Here is a 23,917-nt window from a genome sequence, read left to right as displayed (position 1 = left end):
CTTTAATTATAATACCATACCACATTTATGATACATAAAATAAGGTATATTTTGTGTAGTTTTAAGGCTTAGAAAATTAGAAAGTAGAAAATTATGTTTTGTGGGGACCTGGGAACAGATTATTCTCATTTTAATGGTTTCCTATAGGAAATTATTTTTTGGGATACACACTTTTCGCCTTACACACTCTGTCTGGGAACCAATTAAGTTCGTAAGCCAAGGTATCACTGTATTAATGAGAAAAATAAAGAAAATCTGTGGCAGACATGTCCTGTTTTTTTTTCTCCTTTTCTAGTGTGTTCATTCAAAATGGAGCTTTCTGGTGAAATAACAATCAGCGACCAAGTAGTTTAAACAAAGACGTCTGTTCTCACACTTCATCCTATTTTATTCTTAATCATGATTGCGTGCAACAAACAACTCAATTCAAACATTTTAATCGGCTTGGAGCGTGGTCAAAGCTTTCAGGTGGGATCGGGCTAATTTTGAATCTACCACAATCTCCTCAAGCTAAAAAACATCAGAAAAGCTAAAACCATTGTTGTTTGATCCTGTTGTTTTTCTGCCAGTAAAATCCAGAGCGAATACGGTCAACAAAATACATTTTTCTTTTATTTTATTGCGGGTCATCGACAAAAGAGCAACACAAAGAGATCAAGAATGTGAAATTAAAGGTCTTTCAACCATTGCAGCCTGTCTCCTCTTTGCTCACACGGGTGCACGGGAATGTCGGGCAGGTTTCCGTCATCTCGTAAAGGAACTGCGATTAGACACAAGGAAGATGTTAAGACACCGAGAAGTCTATTTAAAGGACAACCGACATCACTTTTTTGTTTCCTAACTGACAGCAGAAAAACGTTTTATAGCATCTAAAATACCCAAAACACGCAGTAGGATATTTTTAGTCAAATGCAAAACATCAATAAAAATGACTTTAAGTGTCCAAAATCTGCACAAAAATGAAACCGGAAGTCGCCACTTTCAGAAGGTCCCGCCCCCTTGTTTGTTGTGTCACCCCAAGACGTCTTGCCTTGCTGGAGAATCAAAACAATGGCTTCAGATTCAGAGAATGTGCTTTCTTGTTACTCTTCCAGTTATGAATATGATTCAAACAGTTCTGAAGAGGAAAGCATACATGTTTGCAATCGATTCAAGAATTTATTCCGTGCCATTTTGAGGCAACATCGGGGGGAAATGTATCACCCAAAAAGAGGCAGAAAATGGCGACAAAGCTCCGTGTAAGGAATTAATCAGCCCGTTTCCACAGGATGATTAATTCCTTACACGGAGCTTTATCGCCCTCGTCTGCCTCCTTTTGGTGCTACACGAAGTTTTTTTTAGACCAAACTAAGTACAGCAAAATGCATTGACGTGATGGAAGGACTGTTACAATGTGTCCTTTTTTCGGTCAGGGGCGTTCCTTCAGTGACGTCACGTGAGGACTCGTCACCAACTCAAACACAAGACTTCCTGAATATTCAGCGCGAGTCTTAAAAGGTAAAATATAGCTATATGCGGCGGAATCTTTGTAAAATACGCTCAGTAGAAGTCATTTGAAGACATTTTACAAATTATGGACACAACTTGTCCGGAGACGTCGGTTGTCCTTTATCCTTGCATTTTACAATTAGTTTGAATATAGACACACAAATGCATATCATAGTGCAAAGACTGCAGTGACAGGATTTACCCGGGTAGTTGTATGGCATGGCAGCATTGATCATTGCTGAATACTTTGTGTAAGGACTTATTACCGGGAGCACAAGACCTGATGAAACAAGTCAAAATGAGTCGTTTATTATTTGAAAAATATGGCCAATGTGAAGACTGTCTCGTAATGGACTCACCCATTAGTCCTATAGTGCAAGAGACGAAGATAACAGGCTCTTTATTCCACGCATTCTTTAAAAAGGCTGCAATCCCTGTAATAATAATAATAATACATTTCATTTCCTGTACAGAGACACAAACGGTGTTCATGACATTTTCAAACGGCGTACGTTTTACGCCAGATAATATGCAGTGAATACACGAAAAGCTAACTATACTCGCCAGCGTTAGCAAAAACACCCAAGGTCACGCGTTTTTAATAAATAATAAACCTTTAGCAACAACAATTCGTCTTTTTACTTGGTTAACCAAACGAATTACTGCATTAGATATGAATGACTTCAGGAATATTAACGTTTATTTCAAACAATTGGCATGACCAAATTGATAAAATACACGCACCCGCCATCTTGGTTTGTGACGTAATTGTGGCTGATGGGAAATGTAGTTGTGTCGCCGTCATGACGTATAAATCGTGTGCCTGCTCATGTAAACACTAGCGACTCGGTGCCTTGTGAGAAGGCGCGGTTTTTGCTAATTTCTTCACCAAAATGTGCTGTTTAAAATGATTGTTTCTTAACTTCGAAGAAACCCCGTCGTGAAGTCAATTGGCCATCGACTAACAAGAACGGTAAGTACTCTACCGCTAAGGAAAGGATTGTACATATTCTTCTTACAGTTCGTTATTTTATAGCCAATAAACGCTGTAAGACGTTATTGTACTGGACTCCATGAAATTATACGTCATCAAATTAATTCTGGAATTGTGCTTAATGATCGGCAATAATATTACGATTTTTGCATTAGTTTCTCATATATATATTTTTGTTTCCTCTGTTGCAGTTCCGGGTGCCCCAAATTCCCAAATAATGGAAGACTTCTCAGGTTTGGCCCTCCCTCCTCTATTTGGGGGTCACATCCTGGAAGCGGAACTGGAGCCAGGCGGTGTGGAGCTAGGACCTGGGGAGGTGATTTTTGGGTGTCATTTGTTTTCGGTCATTTTGTATGATAAACAGCCAAACATCTTAGCATTTTAATAATAATAATAATAAGACATTTCATTTTAAGCGACTTTCAAAGCTCTCAAGGACACTTTACAGTCACAGACAAGCATAGGTACTATAATAAATAAAATACTATTACAAATAGAATACAATAAATAAAATACAGTTATAAATACAAACAAGAGAAAGAGCTACACAGAAAATGCAATTTTAAATAGGTGGCTTTTGAGATGGGATTTGAAGGTGGGAAGAGAATCCATGTTCCCAATGTTGGGAGGAAGTGAGAGGTGAAAGGATAGAAAACAAGATATTCTAAGCATAACAAAATAAAAATGTCAACTGTATACTGTGCAAATGTAGATGTACTATACTGAATATTCAGGAAGTCTTGTTTTCCGGTTGATGACGATCCCTCAGTGACGTCACGTCTGGAACGCCCCTGACCGAGAAAACGACACACAATGCATTTTGGGTACTTTGTTTGGTCTGAAAACTTTGTGTTGATGGCGAAATTAGAAGGAAAACTACATAAATAACACGATGGTGAATCGTTGTGTGTTGCACCAAGACTACTATTTGATACTAGTTGACACAAATTCCCAGCAGACAAATCAGCCCATTTCCAACGGAGCTTGGGTGCCATCTTGTGCATTTTCTGGGCGCTACATTGCTGTCATTGAGGGCTCGAATTGATATGGGAGGATTCCTTTAATCGATTGCAAACATGTATGCTTTCCTCTTCAGAACTATTTGAATCATATTCATAATTGGATGAGTAACAAGAAAGCACATTCTCCCAATCTGAACTCCGTGAGCCCTTTGTTTTTGTTTCTTGATCAAGGCAAGACCAGTTGGCGTGACGTCACGAACGGGGGTGGGACTTTCTGAAAATCCCCAGTTCTGAGGTCATTTAATGGCAGTTATGGGCACTTGAAGTCATTTTTATTGGTGTTTTGCATTTGACGAAAATGTTTTGGGTATTTTAGATGCTATAAAACGTTTTTCCGATGTCGGTTAGGAAACAGAAAAATGGTGTCGGTCGTCCTTTAAATGAAGTGCTTTTCACTGACTAAGATGGTCGTTTGTCCACAGGTGGAATTGGGCCCGGCGGGCAACGAACTTCTGGAAAGCGTTGCCCCGGAAGACAAAGAAAGGAGAATTCTTGATAAGAGGAAATATCTGGCGCTGAATCGACGATGCAAAGAGATTGAACAGGTTGCATCAGGCGTTTTATTCTGTCTATCATTTTGTACCCCCAAAAAAAACCATATCATATTTTGTCCCATAAAGGTGAATCACAAGATCCTCGGTCGTCTTCACCAAGTCCAAAGACTTACACGACGTATGAAGAAAGAAAGGCGGTAAGACTTTTTTTTTTTTGGGGGGGGGGGGGGGGGGGTGAAATCTAATTTTTGTGATATTTTGGGGTAACTTTTTATGGACATGATTATAATTCTATGACAGGTTCCTCATGAAGACCCTCGATGCTCACGGAGATGACTACAGGAATGGTCAGCTCACCATGCTGCTGGAGGTCAGTACAATGACACCATGAAAACTAAAGTTATCTTTGCTGCGTATTTTCTATTTACTACTACTACTATTTTGTATTACATTACGCAACCATCAGATTTTCTGTCTTTGAAAACATCCCAAATAAATCTGCATGGTGTTTAAAAATACATATTTTCAGAATCAGAACCATCTTTATTGGCCAAGTATGCAGAACATACAAGGTCTGCGGTAGAACACGCTGCACTAGTATCATCATTAATAAAGACATGACAAATAAGTATGGAGGTCACTGATAAAGGCTAATCTAATCTAATCAAAGCCCTTAATGTAAGTGATGATGATAATAATAATAATAAATGTCGTTTATGAGCGCCTTTAAAAACTCTCATGGACACTACAGTCACAGGATATTTTTTCTACGTGTGAGCAGCGGCAGCCACACGCGCCAGCGTTCACTCAACCCGGAAGTAACAAAAAGATAACTTGAGACAGTTACACCAGCTGTACTTTTATTATACTACTTCCACTACTACTACCAACTTTTATTATACTACTACTACTACGACCTTTTACTATACTACTACTACTAACTTTTATTATACTACTACTACTGCAACCAACTTTTATTAAAATACTACGACTGCTACCAACTTTTATACTACTACTACTAACTTTTATTATACTACTACTGCTACTAACTTATTATACTACTACCAACTTTTATACTACTACTACTACTACATTTTATTATACTACTACTCTTAACTTTTATACTACTACTAACTTTTATTATACTATTACTACTACCTTTTATTATACTACTACTCTTAACTTTTATACTACTACTACTAACTTTTATTATACTACTACTACTACCTTTTATTATACTATTACTACTACCTTTTATTATACTACTACTCTTAACTTTTATACTACTACTACTAACTTTTATTATACTACTACTACTACTACCTTTTATTATACTACTACTATTAATTTTTATACTACTACTATTAATTTTTATACTACTACTAACTTTTATTATACTACTACTACTACTACTACCTTTTATTATACTACTACCAAATACACATTTTCAGAATCAGAATCATCTTTATTGGCCAAGTATGTAGAACATACAAGGAATTTGTCTTTCTTTTGTGTCCTCTTCGGCTTAACCTTTTCGTTCCCATAATAGCAAAAGTACTCCACTCAATAACAAACCACATCTGCACTCAAAGAAAGTGGGCAGCCACCGCGGCGCTGTTCGGCCATGTGGTTTGGTGTTCTTCCGCCGAAAACTAATCCGCCAGCCATTGTGGCGCTCCGTGTGTTTCCTGAAAACTAGTTGGTATGCCAAGATTATATTCTTACGAATTTAATGTTCGGAAGGCGAAAGTTTGTTAGCTAAAGCGTTCGTAAGCTGAGGTATCACTGTACAAGTAATAAAACCAAGATACACAAGGTCCAACGAAGAGACCATTTCAAATAATCACTTTTCAGTCTTTCCGTATTTTGTTTGTAACGTGTCATATTCTTCTCCTTGAAGCGCAAAACGCCACCTCAGATGTTTCCATGTCACGCTATCGTTCTGTTACAGGATGAGCCCGGAGCGCCTTCGGATGCAGCTTCCGGCGTTTCGGACGATCGGATCAACGGCGTGTCGGGTTGCGCCTCATCTCCTGCTTTTCACCATCCGTCCGGGCCCAAAAAGCGAAGACACGTTACGCCCAAGCAAGAGAAGGACAAAGATTTACAGGTAGGCTTCGATTCTACTTTTTTCATTCAAAGGACAACCGACACCATTTTTTTTTTTTTTGTTTCCTAACTGACATCAGAAAAACGTTTTATAGCATCTAAAACACCCAAAACGCACAGTATGATATTTTTAGTCAAATGCAAAACGGCAATAAAAATGACTTCAAGTGTGCCAAAACTGCCACAAATGAGCTCGGAATTGGGCAGATTCAGAAAGCCCCGCCCCCTTGTTCGTGACGTCACATCAGGATACTCCTTCACAAACTGCCTTGCCCCAGAATCAATCTTCTAATTTCGCCATCAACACTGTGTTTTCAGACGAAAAAAAGTACCCAAAATGCATTGTGTGTCGCTTTATCGGTCAGGGGTGGCTTCCTGACGTGACATCACGTCAGGAATCATAGCAACTCGAAAACAAGACTTCCTGAATATTCAGCGCAAGTCTTAAAAGGTCAAATCTAACTATATGCAGTGGAATCTTTGTCAAATGCGCTCAGGAAAAGTCATTTAAAGTCATTTTACAAATTATGGTCAGGAGGTGTCGGTTATCCTTTAATTTGTTATTGTATTTTTTTTTTCCTCCAGAATGAAGCAGATATGTCGGTGCTATCGGACACTCAGTTTGGAGAAATTCCCAGTCCGACCTCACTATCACACTGACAGAAATAAAACAGTAAGATGGAGATAGTTTGACCAGTTTCCTAAGAAAGTAAGTAATGCCATCTTGTGTGTCATTTTGATATTTTCCTCCTTGTATGACGACATACAACGATAAAAATGTTTTCAAATGAATATGGATTGTTATTTGTTGATTTGATACGTTGATCTGCTGTGTAAAAAAAAAAATCTGAACAATACTTTTGGTTTTCTTTTTTCTTTTTTGTGGGTTCTATTAAATTAAATAAATAAATAAATAAATAATAATAATCCATTTCATTTCTAAGCACATTTCAAAACTCTCAAGGTCACTTTACAGTCACAGGATCAGTTTTTCTGTGGGTGAGCAGCGGCAGCCACACGCGCCAGCGTTCACTTAATCCGGAATAACACAAAAAGATAGAAAAGCTAGCTAGCTCGCTAATAGATAGCAAGACAAAGAGGGTACAGCAAGTGCTGCAGAATGTATCATATTGTTATTTTGGTTTTTTTTCCCCAAGATGGCGACGCGTGAACACGCAGCGGCTCCTCTCTCTCCCGGCAAATTGCCGTTTTTCGTGTTTATTATGTTTGTCAAAGTGCCGTTTTTGACAATAAAGCTGACTGTGTGAGCGATTTCAACGTGCATGATCCTGGTTGCTATCTGGTTACTTCCCAACTGGCACCGTGTTGGTGACGCCTCCTCATCGCATCATTGAAATTGATCAGATAACATGCTGAGATGATTTAGTTTTTAGCAAGTCGCAATGAACAAAATAATTCAAGTATTACCGTTTTAACTTTGAATTAATATGTAGGCTCCTTTGGGTGGCCATTACAAGTGTGTTATGTGTTTGGCACTGATGGCACAGTTGTCTGTCGTTATTTTGGCAGGAAAAATCATTTGGAATAAATTAATTCAAGATTATGGGATAAATACATCGATTTCAGTTTTTAAAATCTATCATTAAAAGACTATTCATCCCGGCGTGTGTCGATGTGGGGTTGAATTTGTAATTCATCGCACGGTTGAACGAATGGCTGGCCGTCGTCCCGCCGGAAATCCATTTCTGACCGACGTGGCGCTCGTCCAATGGTATGTCGTAGATTGGATTTAGGGCGGGTTTTTAATGGAGAGGTGGGATCTTTTAGCAACCGTCCATCTTCAGCTATATTCCAGTCAACGAGCTTGTCGAAAAGAAAACACTATTTGGAAGTAAAGAAGACCACCTGGAATAAATTCTGGCTGTTATTGACAAAATACAAACGAAAGCCCATATCCTAGGTAAATGTCGAAGAGAAAAAAGTGCGACTCTTGAATGCTCGACTCGAGCCAATTTCCCTTTTTTTTTGCTAAAGATGGCTAGCTGAGCCGCTAGCTACCATTTTATGCCTTAGCGAGCCAAAAAGACAACTTAGCTAGCTAGGTTTGCGATGGCAACGCTTTCTCAATTATTGCGCCTTTCACCGCGCACAAACGCTATGGCTAAGCTATGCAATTGTGATTGCACCAACGCCGCGTCCTCCCACGGATATGCATCGTGCTACTACTAGCTTCAAAGGTGCTCGAGCGAGGGTAACGAGCATTAGCGGCTAGCGTTAGCCGAATAGCTGCCAGCCATATCTGTCATAATATTGCTCGAGGCGAATTGTTTTTCCGTGCATATTGACCAAACGGCGGCACGGTTTGTGTTTGGAGGATGCATTTGAATGCGCGCAGCTAACGAGCGCCGGTGAACGTCAGTCCGAACCGTGACGCGGCTATCCCGCAAGATGGTTTGATCAATTGTGTTTTTGTTGGATGCTGTTCAGTGTTATGTATGACCCCAGTGCCCCAACATCCTCATCCGCATGCACGCACACTTTGCTAACTTTGTGACAGACGGAATGTGGACATCGTCGTAGTCAGAGCCATGGCTGACAAGAGAAAACTTCAAGGTAAACATCGCTTGTGCTGTTGGTGCAGAATTCTCCTCATGGTGTTGTATTCTCGCCTTGCATCAATGGCGTGACGATGTCACGGATCGATCGCATTGAATGGTCAAGCAAGCACTTATTTTTTATTGTCCTTCCCCACACGCAGGTGAGATTGACAGATGCTTGAAAAAAGTAGCGGAAGGCGTCGAACAATTTGAGGACATTTGGCAGAAGGTGAGACAACGTTTGTCTTGTGTGTTTTTCCTTCTTTCGCTCTTGGAAAAGACATACCTGTCAACGTATACGTTTCCTCCGTATTGTATACGTTTTTTTTTATCGTTTCAAATAATGTACGGCGTAATCCAACTTTTATACAGGGGAAAACAATACCATTGTGAACCGATCTTACAAAACCCATTTTGGCTCAAATCCAGTTCGTCTCAACTGCTGGTAGCAAACGACAATGATGCCGCTACTAATAATCGCTACTATTTATCAATCGTACTGTATATATTTTTAATTGCTGCCGACAGACGGATTAATAAAAGCATACCGTGCGCATGCGCGGTACGATGTCTGTATTTTTGCTTGTGTTAGCGGTTTTTTTTTTTATCATTTCAAATCATGTATGGCATACTACGACTTTTATATGGGAATTGTAATCATTTATAAGGGCAACTACTAGCCAATGTTGACAGGTACGAAAAGAACACACCTATTGACCGTGATTGCATCCATGTCCGTCCGTTTTAGCTTCACAATGCAGCTAACGCGAACCAGAAGGAAAAATACGAAGCAGACCTCAAGAAAGAGATTAAAAAATTACAGGTATGATATATTAAAGATTTTTTTTTTCTAATTTCTCAATCGTGTGCTTGCATAAAATTGTCTCGCAGGCCTGATTTAGATTGTAAGTAAATCAAGTACAGTGATACCTTGGCTTACCAACTTAATTGGTTCCCGGACAGAGTGTGTAAGGCGAAAAGTGTGTATCCCAACAATTAATTTTCCATACGGAACCATTAAAATGAGAATAATCCGTTCCCAGATCCCCATAAAACATGATTTTCTAAGCCATACAACTACACAAAATATACCTTATTTTTTGTATAATAAATGTGCTATGGCATTATAATTAAATAAATAAACTGTACTGTCCAATAAAGTCGTTTTATTTACCTTTGTAATGGTTGTTGATGGCTTGATGGAATGGAGTGTCCGGTTTCATCAGCATTCAACACTTGATGAGGAACGTAGCCTTCTTTCACCATCTTGAGGAATGATCCCTTGGAGGTGCTTTTTCTGCCATAATTTTACCTAGTTCTTCATCAATTGTCTTCTGTTTAGCTGGGTTGATAGCTTTTTGCAAGTGTACAGATGGCTTGTGCGGGATATTTGTGGAGCCTGATTGATGGGATATTTTAACCTTTCAGTCTACAGTCTGCCTTTGAAGTATCAAAAGTTGAAACGAGTCCACATTTTACTGTTTTCTATCCATTTTCTCACTCTCTCTGTCGTCTGCCTGTCTCTTTAATGTTTAACCCCCCCCCGCCCACTGCTGTTTTCTTAACCAATCATGTGGCTTTAACCGAAAACTAGGGCGGGGAATAGAGGACAAAAACAAGTTGGCTGCCATTTTCTTGTTAGGAGAACGGGCTCGTTCGCCAACGACACATCACTCATTGTGGCGCTCCGTGCGTATCCCGAAAAATAGTTTGTATGCCAAGGTTACATTTTCATACATTTAACGTTCGTAAACCGAAAAGTTTGTAAGCCAAGTGGTTCGTAAACCGAGGTATCGCCGTACTAAATACATTTGCTGAGAATGTTTATTTACTCAATCTCTTAAATTGTAAATTCACCCCAAATGTATTTTTTTCTTTTTTCTGGTTCTCCTTGCAGCGACTGAGAGATCAGATCAAAACATGGGTGGCCTCCAACGAAATCAAGGACAAACGGCAGCTGGTGGAGAACCGCAAGCTCATCGAGACGGTACGCCCGCCACCCCTCTTTTTTGGACATTTCCTCCTCGCCGGCGGTCACCAAGGCCTTCCGTTGTCACCGTTAGCAAATGGAGCGCTTCAAAGTGGTGGAGCGGGAAACCAAAACCAAGGCCTACTCCAAAGAAGGATTAGGACTCGCCCAGAAAGTGGACCCGGCGCAGAGAGAAAAGGAAGAAATGGGGCAATGGCTAACCGTAATGCCACTTTCCACACTCGTTTTCCTCCGACGGAAGCAGCCATGCGTCGTCATTCCTTCTCGTGTCGTCTCTCTCTCTCTCAGAATACGATAGACACGCTCAACATGCAGGTGGATCAGTTTGAAAGCGAGGTGGAGTCTCTTTCGGTTCAAACACGGAAGAAGAAAGGCGACAAAGAGGTAAATCCGCTTTGTTGGCTTCCCCACCAAATAAGTCGTTTGGTTCTCAAAACGGCTCCATCAACACGAAACGTCTCGTTTTGAGTCAAAACGAGACGTTTTGATTCAAAACGGCTCATTTTGATTCAAAATGACTCATTTTGATTCAAAACGGCTCATTTTGATTCAAAACGGCTCGTTTTGAGTCAAAACGTTTCGTTTCGACTCAAAACGTCTCGTTTTGACTCAAAACGTCTCGTTTCGACTCAAAACGGCGCAATATGACTCAAAACGACGCAGTACGACTCCTTTTGACGCAATACGACTCCTTTTGACGCAATACGACTACCTTTTGACGGAGTATGACTCCTTTCAACTCAAAATGACTCCCTTTTGACACAATACGGCTCGTTTTGACTCCATCGTGGCTTTTTTTGACTCCATCATGGCTCCTTTTTACGCAAATGACTCCCTTTTGACTCCAAATGACTCCCTTTCGTCTCACTTTTGAAAATGGCTGCCTTTCGAACTCAAAACGACTCCCTTTCGACTCTTCCCGTCCCGTGTCGCAGAAGCAAGATCGCATCGACGAGCTGAAGCGCTTGATCGAGAGGCACCGCTTCCACATTCGCATGTTGGAGACCATCTTGCGCATGCTGGACAACGACTCGGTTCCCGTGGACGCCATTCAGAAGATCAAAGACGACGTGGAGTACTACATCGATTCTTCGCAAGATCCCGACTTTGAAGAGAACGAATTCCTCTACGATGACTTGGACCTGGAAGACATCCGTGAGTCTAGTTGTTTGTTTGTTTGTTTTTTTACCTTACCCCGCCCCCCTTTCATCACTCACGTTGCATCATCTGATGTGATTTGTCAAAGCTGCAGCGTTAGTGGCCACGTCTCCATCAGGTCAAGGCAACATGGAGGATGAGATGTTCCTCCATTCTAGCAGCACGCCCACTTCCACCACCTCGTCGTCGCCCATCCCTCCGTCGCCGGCCACTTGCGCCGCCGTGAGTTTTTAAAATCTCTATCTTTTTTTTGAGGTGGGGGGGGGAGCAATGACAAGTGGAAGTAACTCAAATAGATAGAAAGCTAGCTAGCTAGCTAGCCAATCGATAGCCAACAGATACCAAGCTAAATAGCCAGCCAGCTAGATAGCGAATAGAGAAACCTCCAATAATTCCACGGACGTGATGTATGTCTGCATCTTTCCATTTTCGTCATTTGACAAGTTGCCTGTTTTTCGGTCGAAAAATCATAATTGAACACCAAAAGATAATTTATAGGACAGTCTTTGTTTTTCCTCATACGGTCCTGGAACATGCGTGTATATATATAAATGACCCCACATTTTCACTCCTTAGCACACCGGTGTCAAAGGCAAGGCCCGGGGGCCAAATCTGGCCCGCCACATCATTTATTCGGCCCAAATAAAAATCAGGAAAATTCCATGATGCTTGTTAAAATCGCAACCAAATTTTCAATTTGTCGTATGTAAACCACAATAACAGTCACTTCAAATTTGAAAACGAGTTATTGATTATTATAATCATAATAATGAGAATAATAATAATCCATTTCATTTCTAAGCGCCTTTCAAAACTCTCAAGGTCACTTTACAGAGTCACAGGATAAGTTTCTCTGTGGGTGAGCAGCGGCAGCCAACCCGATGGTAACTCAAATAGATAGAAAGCTTGCTCACTAGATAATAGCGAGCTAAATATATAGCTAGCCAGCTAGATAGCAAATAGAGAGCTAGCTAGCTGGCTATATACCTAGCCAGCCAGCTAGATAGCAAATAGAGAATATCTGTCTAGCTATCTAGCTAGCTATCTAATGACTATCTAATAGCTATCTATTAGCTGTCTACCTGGCTGGCTAGGTATTTGGCCAGCTACCGAACTATCTATTAGCTGGCTATCTGGCTAACTATCTATTAGCTATCTAGCTAGTTATTTGGCTAGCTATCTAATCCCTATCTAATGATAGCTATATATATTAGCTGTCTAGCTGGCTAGCTATCCATTAGCTACCTAACTAGCTAGCTAGTTAGCTAATAGCTATCTATTAGCTAGCTAGCTAGCTAGCTTTCTGTCTAAAACTGATCCTGTGACTGTAAAGTGACCTTGAGAGTTTTGAAAGACGCTTAGAACTGAAATGTATTCTTCTTATTCTTATTCTTATTTGACACTCTTGACCTAGCAGATGCCCAGAGGTCAAATTACCCCCCTACCGAGCCATTAAATAAGGACATCCTTTGCTTGGAGTGCTGTTCAAACCCCTCTTTGGAGCTATGATAACCCCGCTAACCCACCTGTTAGCCTCCCCCTCGTTGTGTATTAATCCACTAGCTCGTGTGCTGACCTCACCCTCCCCTCCCCCCTTTTTAAAAAAATGGCTTGTCACATGACGGTATCTCCTCCTATAGGAGAACTCAGAAGACGATAAGAAAAAGGGGCGATCAAACGACAGCGAAGTTAGTCAGGTGAGAGGCTCTCATCTGTGCTGGTGTGGCTTGGACCCCGAGTGCAGTCTTGGTCCTGGGGGGGGGGGGTCCCGGTTGGTTGAAGGCTTCCTGAGCCCCCCTCCCCCCGTCCCCCTTTCAAGCAATGCTTTTAGTTTGTGTGGGAGCACACCCGGGTGGGCACGTCTCGTCTGCTTTTGGCTCCGTCGTCTTTTGACTATGTTGATTTTCTGTTTTTCTTCTGTGTGCACTTGAGCCGTGTCCAAACGTACTTTGGGTGCTCGTCCTGGTTTCATTTTAAGGTTTGTTTGGTTGTTTGTTTGTTTTTTTTTTTGCTAGCTGGCGGGTAAAAGTGCTCAGGCGTCCATGTTGCACTTTTTTTTTTTGCTGGTCGTTTTGGGGTGTTGTTTTTTGGGAGTGGTAAAATGTTAGCTTTCTGTTTAAAAAAAATAAATGGCTTTTTTAACTCATTCACTGCCATTCGGGAATTGAAAATATGACATCGAGCTTTGAGTTCTTTTTTAGGTAGAAAATTGTGCGCGTTATCCTCGAATTAATACGTATATAAATAACAGTTCACATTTTGGGTTTTCTTGCTTGGGTGCCGATAAAACGCTGGCCAGACCTCTGGTCATGTTTTTTTCCCTTCCACAAGGGGGCAGCATTTCCCTTTTTTCCATGTTAGCGCTATGTTCCAGCTTCAGCTGTTGTTAAAGTGCTATATAAACTAATATGGATGTATTGCATTTTATTTTGGACATCTGCCCCCATTTCAAGCTCACATAACTCCAGACCCATTTCACTTAGGAATTAACTTTTTTTTTTTTTTGATGATGAAAGAAGAGTGATGAAAATTTCTCACGCTGCATTGAATGTTGATGTCGTCCTAAAACTCAATATTCTGTGGGTCCTGGAATTTGATGGAGAATGCCAAAAACCCTGGCACTGGAGTGGACACGTTTTTTTGCACATCATCTGGCAGTGAATGAGTTAAAAGCGCTTCCTCACCGCCGCGTCGAGTTGGAGATTGGGTGACGGGAAATCATTCTGAGGGCGACAACGTCCAATTGGGATCGAGACAGGAAAAAAATGTGTGTCCTAAAAAAAAAATCACATGACCTTTGTTTCTCCATACGCTGATTGCGCAACATTCATGACCTCATTCCGGGCGGCCATTTTCCCGAAACCTCGCGTTCGTCCGGGGTTTACGACGGCGTTTCTGACACGTTCTCTTTGGGTTCCAGTCGCCGGTAAAGAACGGCACCCCCTCGCTGCTCTCGTCCTTCTCCTCGTCCACCACGTCGGGCTCGTCGTCCTCGTCCTCCCTGGTGTCCATGGCCAGCGTGGTCGGGGGGGCCTCCCTGCTGCCCGCCGGCGGCGGCCTCGTCGGCAGCTTCAGCAGCGCCGTGCAACAGCATCAGCATCTAGCGGCGCCGCAGCAACAGCAGCACCTTCCGCCGCCGCAGAACCAATCGCAGCAGCTTCCGGCGCCGCCGCCGCCGTCCAAAGCGTCGGCCCCCTCCAACAGCACCCCAAGTCCGCCCGGCAACCCGCCGCTCCCGGCGTCCGCCGCCTCGTCCCTGCCCCCGCCCGGCACGCCCGTTTCCTCATCCGGGGGTTCCTCGGCCCCGCCCTCTTCCGGCTCCGCCTTGGGCCTCGGTCTGTCCTTGGCTTTGGGCAAAGGGGGCGCGACGAGCGGCGCCGGCCAGATGTCGGCTTTGGGCCCGGGGGTCCACTCGGCGCCTCTGAGCGGCATGGCGGGGCTCGTCTCCGGGTCCGCGCCGGCGCCGTACGCCCAGGCGGCGGCGCCGGGCGGCCTCGGCGGGACGCCGTCCGGTATTTCGGCGGAGAGCGGCGCTTCCGTCATCCCCGCTTCCGGCTCGGGTGGCGTCGCCGCCAACGGGGGGGCGGCGGCGCTGGGCCTTCTGGGCTCCGGTCACGGCTCGCTGAGCGGGAGCATCTTGGGTTTGGTCTCGGGCCAGAACGCCTCGTCCGGACCCTCGCAGGGGCCCCCCGGTTCCGTCGGCGCTTCGCCCGGAGTGGTCGGCATGATGGGCGGCAACGGCGGCATCGGCGCTGCCGCGCCCGCCCGACCGCCCAGCGGACTCAAGCAGAATGGAAGCACAAGTACGTGGCACGGCGCCCCCCCCCCCCCACAAACGTGATTGAGAAAAGGCCCAAAATTCACAATGGATACACAGCTTCTTTGTGTACCTGTTCCAGTATGACGCCATGATTATTATTACTATTTATTTTTGATTCTTGAGAGCGATTTTTAGACAGCTCGCATGCGTGGGAAGCCGTGCGTATTTGGGTCAGCGGAAAGCAGTAATAAACATGGATAATACAAAATATAAAATGACACTAAAAGTTATAAGATTTATAAATGAACCGTAAACACTTTGGTGTCTGATAGTATTCAATAGAAAAGCTTGCTTTCTAAACAACAGATTGACATGGTATACTATCGTGCCAGCGTCGTCATTTATGATCACGTGATCCTCGCGTCGGCCATTTTGAATGCCTTTCAATTTACGAGCGTTTTGTCGGAACGGAACTCGGACGTTACCTGTCTGATGATAACACAGGAGAAAAGCGCCTCACCAAAAATGTACAAGATTGTTTGATTATTGATGACGTACCATCATTATTATTTATTCTTGATTTATGTATTTTTTGTTTTTAATTGGGGGCTATATAACATGAGAAAAAAAAATCACAATGGATACACGGTTTCTTTGTGTACCTGTTCCAGCGTGACGCCATGATTATTTATTCTTAATGTTCTTTTTTTTGGGGGGGTGGGGCATATGACTGAAGTAACAAGAAGCCAGATCTGAGCCCCCCGCCGCCACGTCATGGAGGAAAGCCGATACTTTGATAATAGAAAGATAATAATTTGATGTATGTGACGATGAGGTCCCGGAAGAGTGACAGAAAGGCCACGCCTGTTCCTGCATTTGAACGCCACAAAATGGTTCCGGGCCCGTCTGACGTTGCCCTTCCCTCAGGTTACAGCGCCGTGGTGGCGGAAAGTTCGGCAGAGTCGGCCCTCAGCACCCCGAGCCAATCGCAAAGCAGTCAACCGTCGTCCCTCAGTTCCTCCGCCAGTCAACCGTACGTCCGCCACGTTTCCTTTTCCGCGTCTGGGAACTCGCCGGGTGACCTTTCGTCTCCGTTGCCTCCCGCAGGTTGGACAACGGGCCCAGTTTAATCAGCTCCATCACCCTACCGCCCAGCTCGCCGTCGCCCTCTTTTTCGGACAGCGCGCCCGGCGGGGGGAGCCTCCTCAACGGGCCCCACTCCTACACGCCGGCCTCTGAGGGCCTCAAGGTGAGTCGACCGACCGACCTCGGAGGACCGTGCCTCTTACTTCTTTTTTTCCCAATTATTTTTCAATTCGTTAACCTTTATTATTCTCACAGTGGAGAAATTGACAATTCGCAGCAGTAAAGTGAGGAAAGGAAGAAATAGAAAAATAAAATACAGGAGCTGCTGTCAAGGCAGCCACGCTCGCGGCGCCATCTTGAAGTCAAAAGAAAGAATATTACGCATTTGGAATTTAGGGTTTGAAAATGAACTGAACTGTATTGGCTTTAAAAAAGAAGAAAATAAGAGGTTTCTTTGTCAAGAAGCCTGCTTGGTTTTTTTTTTCTTAATTAAAACTTTTTTTAATTATAAAAATATATTTTTATATTGTTTTTATAGTATTTTTTATGCTACTTTTGTTAGTTTTGTTTTATTTGTATTTTCTTTTTAGTTTATTGTTATTGTATTTTTTTGTATTTTTGTTAGTTTTGTTTTATTTTATTTAATTTTTTTGTTGTATTTTTTAATGGTATTTTTATGTTCGTTTTGTTTTATTTTTTTAGTTTGGTTTTTTTAATGTTATTTTCAGTTTGTTATTTTATTATTTGTATTTTATTTTAGTGTATTTATTTTTATCGTATTTTTATTTTTTCTGGTATTTTCTGATACAGTATTTTTGTTATTTTATTTTTATTAGTACATTTTTGGTTTTGTATCTTATTTTTGTTAGTTTTGTTTTATTTTTGTATTATTTATATTTTAATTTACTTTTTAATTTCTATTTTAATTTCATTTTAAATTCATTTTAATTTCTTTCATTTTAATGTCATTTTAACTTCATCTTAATTTCATTTAATTAAATTTTTAATTTAATGTAATTTTTATTCTAATTGTATATTGTATGTAATTTTTAATTTAAACTTGTATTTGTATTTTAAATTTTATTTTTAATTTCAATTCTATTTGTATTTTTATTTTATCTTTAATTGTACTTTATGTTATTCTTATTTTATTTGTAATTGTTTTTTATTGTATTTAATTTAAATGGTTAATTTTTAATTTTAAGTTTAAATTTTATATTTGTTAAATTGTATTTTTTTAATTCTATTTATTTTTATTCTATCTTTAATTGTATTTTATTTTTATTTGATTTGTATTTATTTTGTTGTTATTATTCTCTATTTATGATTTAATTAATTTATTTGATCTTGATTGTGTTTTGAATTGGTGATTGTTATTTTGAAGCTGAAGGTGGCGTTACCCTGAAATGTGTCCCCTGTCCTCAGGCCCCCGAGCCTCTGATCTCCCTGAAGGCCATGGCGGAGAGGGCGGCCTTGGGATCGGGCCTGGACGGAGAGATCCCCAACCTTCACCTCACCGAGCGAGGTGGGAACCGAGTCCCTCCGCTTTGCCTGCTCAAAATGTTGTTCCTTTTTTGATGGTATTTTTAGTTGTTGTTGTTGTTGTTCTGTTTTATTTATTTTTGTTAGTTTTGTATTTTAATTTTAAATATTTGTTATTTTATCGTTATTTGTATTTTACTTGAGTGTATTTTATTTTTTCTGGTATTTTTGTTATTTTATTTTTATTTTGTTTTTGTATTTTATTTTTATGGTATTTTTGTTATGTTTGCTTTATTTTGGTTTTAAATTTTTGTTTTAATTGTCATTTAATTTTTAATTTTAACTTCAATTTGAATTTCATTTTAACTTCATTTTGATTTCAATTAATTCAATTTTTAATTAAATTTTAATTTTAATTATTATTTTTTAATTTTATTTCTATTTTTAATTTTATTTTTATTTTAGATGTTATTTTTAATTTAAATTCTATTTTCATTTGTCTTTTTTTATCTTTAATTTTTATTGTAATTGTATTTTATTGTCTTCTAATTTAATGTTTACATTTTATTTAAAATTGTATTTTTATTTTAAATTGTACTTTTATTTGACATTTTATTTTGTTCAAATATTGGCGTGCGGACGAGCGGCTACGCTAATCCGTTAGCGCCCATCGTTCTTGACGCCGCTCTTCCTCTCCCCCCTTTGTAGACATCTTCTCGTCATCGTCGGCGCCGGGCGCCCCCGCCGCTCCGCAAGCCTCCGTGTCGGAGGTCAGCATCCCGCCGTCGCTCGGCGTGTGTCCCTTGGGGCCCACCCCCCTCCCCAAAGACCAACTGTACCAGCAGGCCATGCAGGAGTCGGCGTGGACGCACATGCCGCACCCTTCCGACTCCGAAAGGATCAGGTGACAAGGGCCACAAAGTCCTCCATTTTTACATCCGCGTGGCGCACCCTCAAAAAAGCCACCGTGTCTCTTACTTTCGTGATTGGACGCGGGCGTGGTTGAACGTATGCTAACGTTAACTACATGTTAGCTTCGATGCTAGCTGCTGTTTTTAATGTGCTTTTTTTTTGGGGGGGGGTCGGGGTGTGAATCCTCACCCACAAATCCACCACAGTCGCCATTTTGTGTATTTGCAACATTAGCGTTGACGTTTTTTGTGTGGCGTTTATGACGGGATTCTTTCTTTTAATGTGCAACACTTGATGGGGAACCCATGGCGCACCCTCTGAAAAGCCACGGCGTCAGCTGGTTTTGTGTTTGGTGCGTTGGCGTGGTCGAACGTATGCTAACGTCAACATTAGCTTCAAAGCTAGTGGCTGTTTTTAATAAGCCTTTTTTTGGGGGGGCTTGAATCTTCACCCACAAATCCACCACAGTCGCCATTTTGTATAGTGTGATACCTTGGCTTACAAACTTAATTGGTTCCCAGACAGAGTGTGTAAGGCGAAAAGGGTGTATCCCAAACATTAATTTCCCATAGGAAACCATTAAAATGAGAATAATCCGTTCCCAGGTCCCCATGAAACATAATTTTCTACTTTCTAGTTTTCTAAGCCTTGAAACTACACAAAATATACCCTTATTTTTGTATAATAAATGTGCTATTGTATTGTAATTAAAGACATAAACTGTACTGTATAATAAAGTGGTTTTATTGACCTTTGTGATGGTCGTCGATGGCTTGATGGAATGGAGTAGCCATCTTGAGGAATGATTCCTTGTAAACTTTGGCAGCTTTATCGTCCGAACTGGTTGCCTCGCCATGCCGAATGACACTATGAATCCCTGTACGACACTTAAAGTTCTTGAAGCATCCGTGGCTAGCCTTGAAATCATCAATGGAAGACGAACTTCCAGGTTGCCTCTTGACGATGAAGTTGCCGTGCTTTCCCTGCGATCATTTTACCTAGTTCCTCATCAATTGTGTTCTGTTTAGCTGGGTTGATAGCTTTTCGCTATCAACCTAGTGTCCAGATGGCTTATGCGGGTTATTTGTTGAGCCTGATTGTTGGGATATTTTAACCTTGCAGTCTACACAAGTCCAAAATTGGCTGTTTTCTATCCATTTTCTCACTCTCTCTCTGTCGTCTGCCTATCTATTTGTATTTGCAGCTCTGTGTTTCTGCGTTCTTGCCCAATCGCGTGCGGCTTTAACCGAAGACTTTCTTTTGTTTGTGTTCTCAGGCAATACTTGATGAGGAACCCGTGCCCCACGTTGCCCTTCCATTACCAGATGCCCCCCCACCACTCGGACTCCATCGAGTTCTACCAGCGACTGTCCACCGAGACGCTCTTTTTCATCTTCTACTACCTGGAGGTGCGTCTCAGTCAATTAGAACACGGGTGTCAAACACGAGGCCCGGGGGCCAAATGTGGCCCGCCGTGTCATTTTGTTGGGTCCACGAATCTTGTGAAATTTCATGATGCTCGCTAAAGTCCAAACCGAAATTTCAAATTGTCGTCATTTTGGATTTCAAATTCAAAAAGTAGTTCTTTCTTAATTTGTTGTGCGTTCTACGTGTAAAATGTGAAAGGGATGAAACATTCAAACTCATTCACCGCCATTCCCGCATTTATTTGGGAATTGAAAATATGCTGTAGAGCGTCATTCCCCAATTTGTTTGGGTTTTGATTTTTTTTGTGCTTGGGTGCTGATAAAGCGCTGGTCAGGCCTGTGGCTTTTGTTTCCCCTTCTGCAAGGCGGCAGAATTACCCTTTTTTCCATGTTAGCTATATAAACTATTCCTGATTTATTTATCTAGCGATCCAGCTATTTAGCTAGCTAGCTCGCTAGCTATTTGTTATCTATTTGCTATCTAGCTCCGTGGCCGGCTATCTAGCTAGCTATCTATTGGCTATATAGCTATCTAGCTAGCTGGCTAACTAGCTAGCTAGTGGCTAACTAGCTAGCTGTTTATCTATTTGAGTTACTTCCGGGTTGAGGAAACGCTGGCGCGTGTGGCTACCGCTGCTCACTCACAGAAAAACTGATCCTGTGACTGTCAAGTGACCTTGAGAGTTTTGAAAGGCGCTACGAAATGAAATGGATTAGTATTGTTGTTGTTGTTGTTGTTGTTGTCGTAAAACTGAATGAATGTTCTGTGGGTCCTGGAATTGGAGTGACAATGACAATAACCCTGGCAGTGGAGTGGTGCCATTTTTTGCGAGTTAATGGTGACGAGTGCGTTTTGTGGCCTTTTTTGTCAGGGCACCAAAGCTCAGTACCTGTCGGCCAAAGCGCTGAAGAAGCAGTCGTGGAGGTTTCACACCAAGTACATGATGTGGTTCCAGAGGCACGAGGAGCCCAAGACCATCACCGATGAGTTTGAACAGGTCAGCGCTCTCACATACACACACCCACTGTCTCTACTCCTCTCTCACACTCTTTCTCCTCTCACCTTCTCTCTCTCACTCTCACGCTTACTCTCTTCTCTCTGTCACCTCTCTCAACTCCTCTCACAGACTACTCTCTCACCCTCTCTGAACTCTTCTGACACTCTCTCAACTCCTCTCATAGATTTCTCTACTCTCTTCCTCCTCTTTCTCTCTCTATCGCTCGATCTTACTCTCTCTCCTCTCTCGCCACCAATCTCTCTTGCTACTCCTCTCTCGCCCTCACGTTCTCTCTCTCAACTCCTCTCACACTCTCTCTCTCTACTCTCGCCTTCTCCCTCACTTTTACTCTCTACTGCTCTCTCGCCCTCTCTCAACTGCTCTCTTGTTCTCTCTCTTCCTCTCTCTCTCTTGCTACTCCTCCTCCCTCTTGCTCTCTCGTTCTCTCCCGCCACCTCAGTTTTCTCTCTATTGCTCTCTCTCCTTCTCTCTTTCTCGCCTTCTCACTCCTCCTCTCTCGCACTGTTTCTCTCGAACTGCTCTCACGCTCTCTTGCTACTCCTCTCATGCCCTCGTCCTCTCTCGACCGCTCCCTCACCCTCTACTTCTCTTTCCTTTTTCTCTCTCTCATTCTACTCATCTCACACTCTCTCTCTTGCTCTCTCATAATCTTCAGTTTTGTTTTTTTTTAGATAAGAAAACGTTTTATTAGTCTCACAATGGAGAAATTCCCAATTTACGGCATACGTCCACATTTTTGTATCTATGAGCAAAAACAGATGCTCCGCATTGTATGACATAAAAAGAGAGCAACAATGTACGAATGAATGAAATTAATTATGATGATGATGATGATGATGAATGCTTTTTAATGTATTTTTCTTGGGATGGCGGGGCGCGGTGGTTTCTCTCACAGGGCACTTACATTTACTTTGACTATGAGAAATGGGGCCAGCGGAAGAAGGAGGGCTTCACGTTTGAGTACAGGTACCTGGAAGACCGAGACCTGCAGTGACCCCCCCCCCCTTTTCCCAGGACTGGACACAGAGAGACACACAAAAAAACAAAACGTACTGCTGTCGACATTCCGAGACTGAACTCCAAACTTTTGGATAGAGATTGTGATGTGTCGTAGAAAACGCTCCCCCCCCCCCAAAAAAAAAAAAAATGACAACAACAACAAAAAACATGTCCGCATCGCGCCAAGTCCCGCCCCCATCGCTTAAGTAGCGGAAAATAACAACGAAAAAGGCGGTCATCAAACGTCTGAGCGCCATCCCTCTCATGCGTTTTTTTTTTGCTTTCTTTCTTTCCCTCCCAAAATCTATTCTGTGTACACGACGACAAAAAAACTGCCCTTTGTTGTATTCGGTGTAACTTTGTGGTCGAGAGCGGGAGAGGACGGCGGCCATTTTGGTCTCGGCTGCGTTGGATTGGCTGTTTTTTCCCCAAACCGACGCCGCCATCTTGTGGTCAACTCTCTCTTTTTTTCACTCAAGTGAGCGCTTTTATCAATACTTTTATTGATCTGCTCGTACGCGGTCCATCGAATAGAGACGAGAAGGCAAAATAAAAATTAAAAATGGCCACCTGAGAGCGACCTCAGGGGGGGCGTCCTCATCGGACTTGGATTAAATTGCTATGCAATTGAACTGCTCTCTTTGACTCCCTCTCTTTACCAATAAAGTTTGTTTTTAAGTTAAAATGGCGTTTTTTTTTTTGCCTTCTTATTACAGCTTTGGTGTTGTTTTTGTTTCCAAGATGGCGTTCGTACGTCCTCGCTTGGCGAGTGAATCTCGAATTGTTTTTAAAATCTGGGATTAAGAAATCACGAGTGGTCGTTTGGCCACTTGACGCGTTTCAAATAAATCCCACTGGGGGACCACGCGTCAAAATCGGACACCATTTTGTTTTGTTTTGTGTATGGGGGTGAGGGGGGGGGGCGGAAGGCATCCATGTTTGCCCAACCGCCGCTTTGTCACAATTCGGTTTGTTTTGAGTGAAAGTGCAACGAATCTGTTTACAAAGCCAAAATGGTGAACATGTTTTTTCTTGTAGTTGTCCCCCCACCAAACCCCCCGAATCATGGACATTTACACCTGCCTGTAATTTTTTTTGTTTTTTTCTTCCCCTTCACTCATATGGATCCTCATTTCAGAGATGTACTACAGTGACACTATTTGTTATGTGAAAAAGCAGCTAACTGGTAAGGGGGGAGGGGGTTTGTCGGGTCTTCGTGGGGAGTTCGGACTGAAACAGGAAAATCCGGAGTTTTTCTTGTTGTTTTTTTCTGGAGAAGGCGAGTGTGTCCATTGTCTTGTCACAGCTCTGCATGGGAGATGTTACAGGGTTCTACAGCAGGATTGTACACATTTCAATAAATACTTTTGACAAATCACGTGGTTGCCTTGAGTCGACAACTCAAATATACGGTGATAT

The 23,917-nt window shown here is 42.0% G+C and overlaps 3 protein-coding genes across 9 annotated transcripts; 2 read left to right on the top strand and 1 right to left on the bottom strand.

The window, feature by feature from the left end:
• Positions 1-585: 585 nt before the first annotated feature.
• On the bottom strand, positions 586-2,263 carry ndufa3 (NADH:ubiquinone oxidoreductase subunit A3). Its single transcript, XM_088998003.1, has 4 exons — positions 2,233-2,263; positions 1,848-1,922; positions 1,691-1,768; positions 586-760 (listed from the first exon to the last, which is right to left on the bottom strand). Exons 1-4 carry the CDS (start codon positions 2,237-2,239, stop codon positions 669-671), a joined length of 252 nt encoding a protein of 83 aa, XP_088854129.1. The 5' UTR covers positions 2,240-2,263; the 3' UTR covers positions 586-668.
• Positions 2,264-2,304: 41 nt separating this feature from the next.
• On the top strand, positions 2,305-7,379 carry tfpt (TCF3 (E2A) fusion partner). 2 transcript variants are annotated; one of them, XM_088998406.1, is made up of 8 exons: positions 2,305-2,461; positions 2,674-2,798; positions 3,927-4,049; positions 4,125-4,195; positions 4,299-4,368; positions 5,950-6,108; positions 6,693-6,816; positions 7,265-7,379. In XM_088998406.1, exons 2-7 carry the CDS (start codon positions 2,700-2,702, stop codon positions 6,765-6,767), a joined length of 597 nt encoding a protein of 198 aa, XP_088854532.1. In that variant the 5' UTR covers positions 2,305-2,461; positions 2,674-2,699; the 3' UTR covers positions 6,768-6,816; positions 7,265-7,379. The 2 variants fall into 2 exon arrangements, with proteins under 2 accessions (XP_088854532.1, XP_088854531.1); XM_088998405.1 differs by having other exon boundaries at positions 6,693-7,379.
• A 509-nt stretch (positions 7,380-7,888) lies between these two features.
• cnot3a (CCR4-NOT transcription complex, subunit 3a) lies at positions 7,889-23,876 on the top strand. Of its 6 annotated transcripts, none has more exons than XM_088998400.1 (18): positions 7,889-8,028; positions 8,556-8,681; positions 8,827-8,894; positions 9,414-9,488; positions 10,563-10,652; positions 10,729-10,857; positions 10,944-11,039; positions 11,591-11,810; positions 11,908-12,035; positions 13,454-13,510; positions 14,734-15,616; positions 16,501-16,606; positions 16,681-16,822; positions 18,085-18,184; positions 18,850-19,045; positions 20,330-20,462; positions 21,353-21,478; positions 22,395-23,876. In XM_088998400.1, the coding sequence occupies exons 2-18, from the start codon at positions 8,657-8,659 to the stop codon at positions 22,491-22,493; spliced, it is 2,673 nt and encodes an 890-aa protein (XP_088854526.1). In that variant the 5' UTR covers positions 7,889-8,028; positions 8,556-8,656; the 3' UTR covers positions 22,494-23,876. The 6 variants fall into 6 exon arrangements, with proteins under 6 accessions (XP_088854526.1, XP_088854523.1, XP_088854528.1 ...); XM_088998397.1 differs by having other exon boundaries at positions 11,902-12,035; XM_088998398.1 differs by having other exon boundaries at positions 7,895-8,028; positions 8,626-8,681; positions 11,902-12,035.
• The last annotated feature ends 41 nt before the right edge of the window (positions 23,877-23,917 follow it).

Source organism: Hippocampus bargibanti, linkage group LG06 (genome assembly GCF_051943395.1).
Source record: "Hippocampus bargibanti isolate YZ-2025 linkage group LG06, ASM5194339v1, whole genome shotgun sequence".
Taxonomy (NCBI): domain Eukaryota; kingdom Metazoa; phylum Chordata; class Actinopteri; order Syngnathiformes; family Syngnathidae; genus Hippocampus; species Hippocampus bargibanti.
The sequence above is the reverse complement of the archived record's forward strand: the minus strand, read 5'-3'. Positions and strand labels throughout refer to the sequence as shown.

Coding starts and splice junctions, on each gene's coding strand:
- ndufa3 (XM_088998003.1), bottom strand. Junction 1,769..1,847: donor TTGCACTATAGGACTAATGG/GTGAGTCCATTA, acceptor TTGTTTCATCAG/GTCTTGTGCTCCCGGTAATA. Junction 761..1,690: donor CATGCCATACAACTACCCGG/GTAAATCCTGTC, acceptor GTCTAATCGCAG/TTCCTTTACGAGATGACGGA.
- tfpt (XM_088998406.1), top strand. CDS start 2,700: ATGGAAGACTTCTCAGGTTTGGCCCTCCCTCCTCTATTTGGGGGTCAC. Junction 2,799..3,926: donor TGGAGCTAGGACCTGGGGAG/GTGATTTTTGGG, acceptor GTTTGTCCACAG/GTGGAATTGGGCCCGGCGGG. Junction 4,196..4,298: donor CGTATGAAGAAAGAAAGGCG/GTAAGACTTTTT, acceptor ATTCTATGACAG/GTTCCTCATGAAGACCCTCG.
- cnot3a (XM_088998397.1), top strand. CDS start 8,657: ATGGCTGACAAGAGAAAACTTCAAG. Junction 11,040..11,590: donor AGAAGAAAGGCGACAAAGAG/GTAAATCCGCTT, acceptor CCCGTGTCGCAG/AAGCAAGATCGCATCGACGA. Junction 12,036..13,453: donor CGCCGGCCACTTGCGCCGCC/GTGAGTTTTTAA, acceptor CTCCTCCTATAG/GAGAACTCAGAAGACGATAA.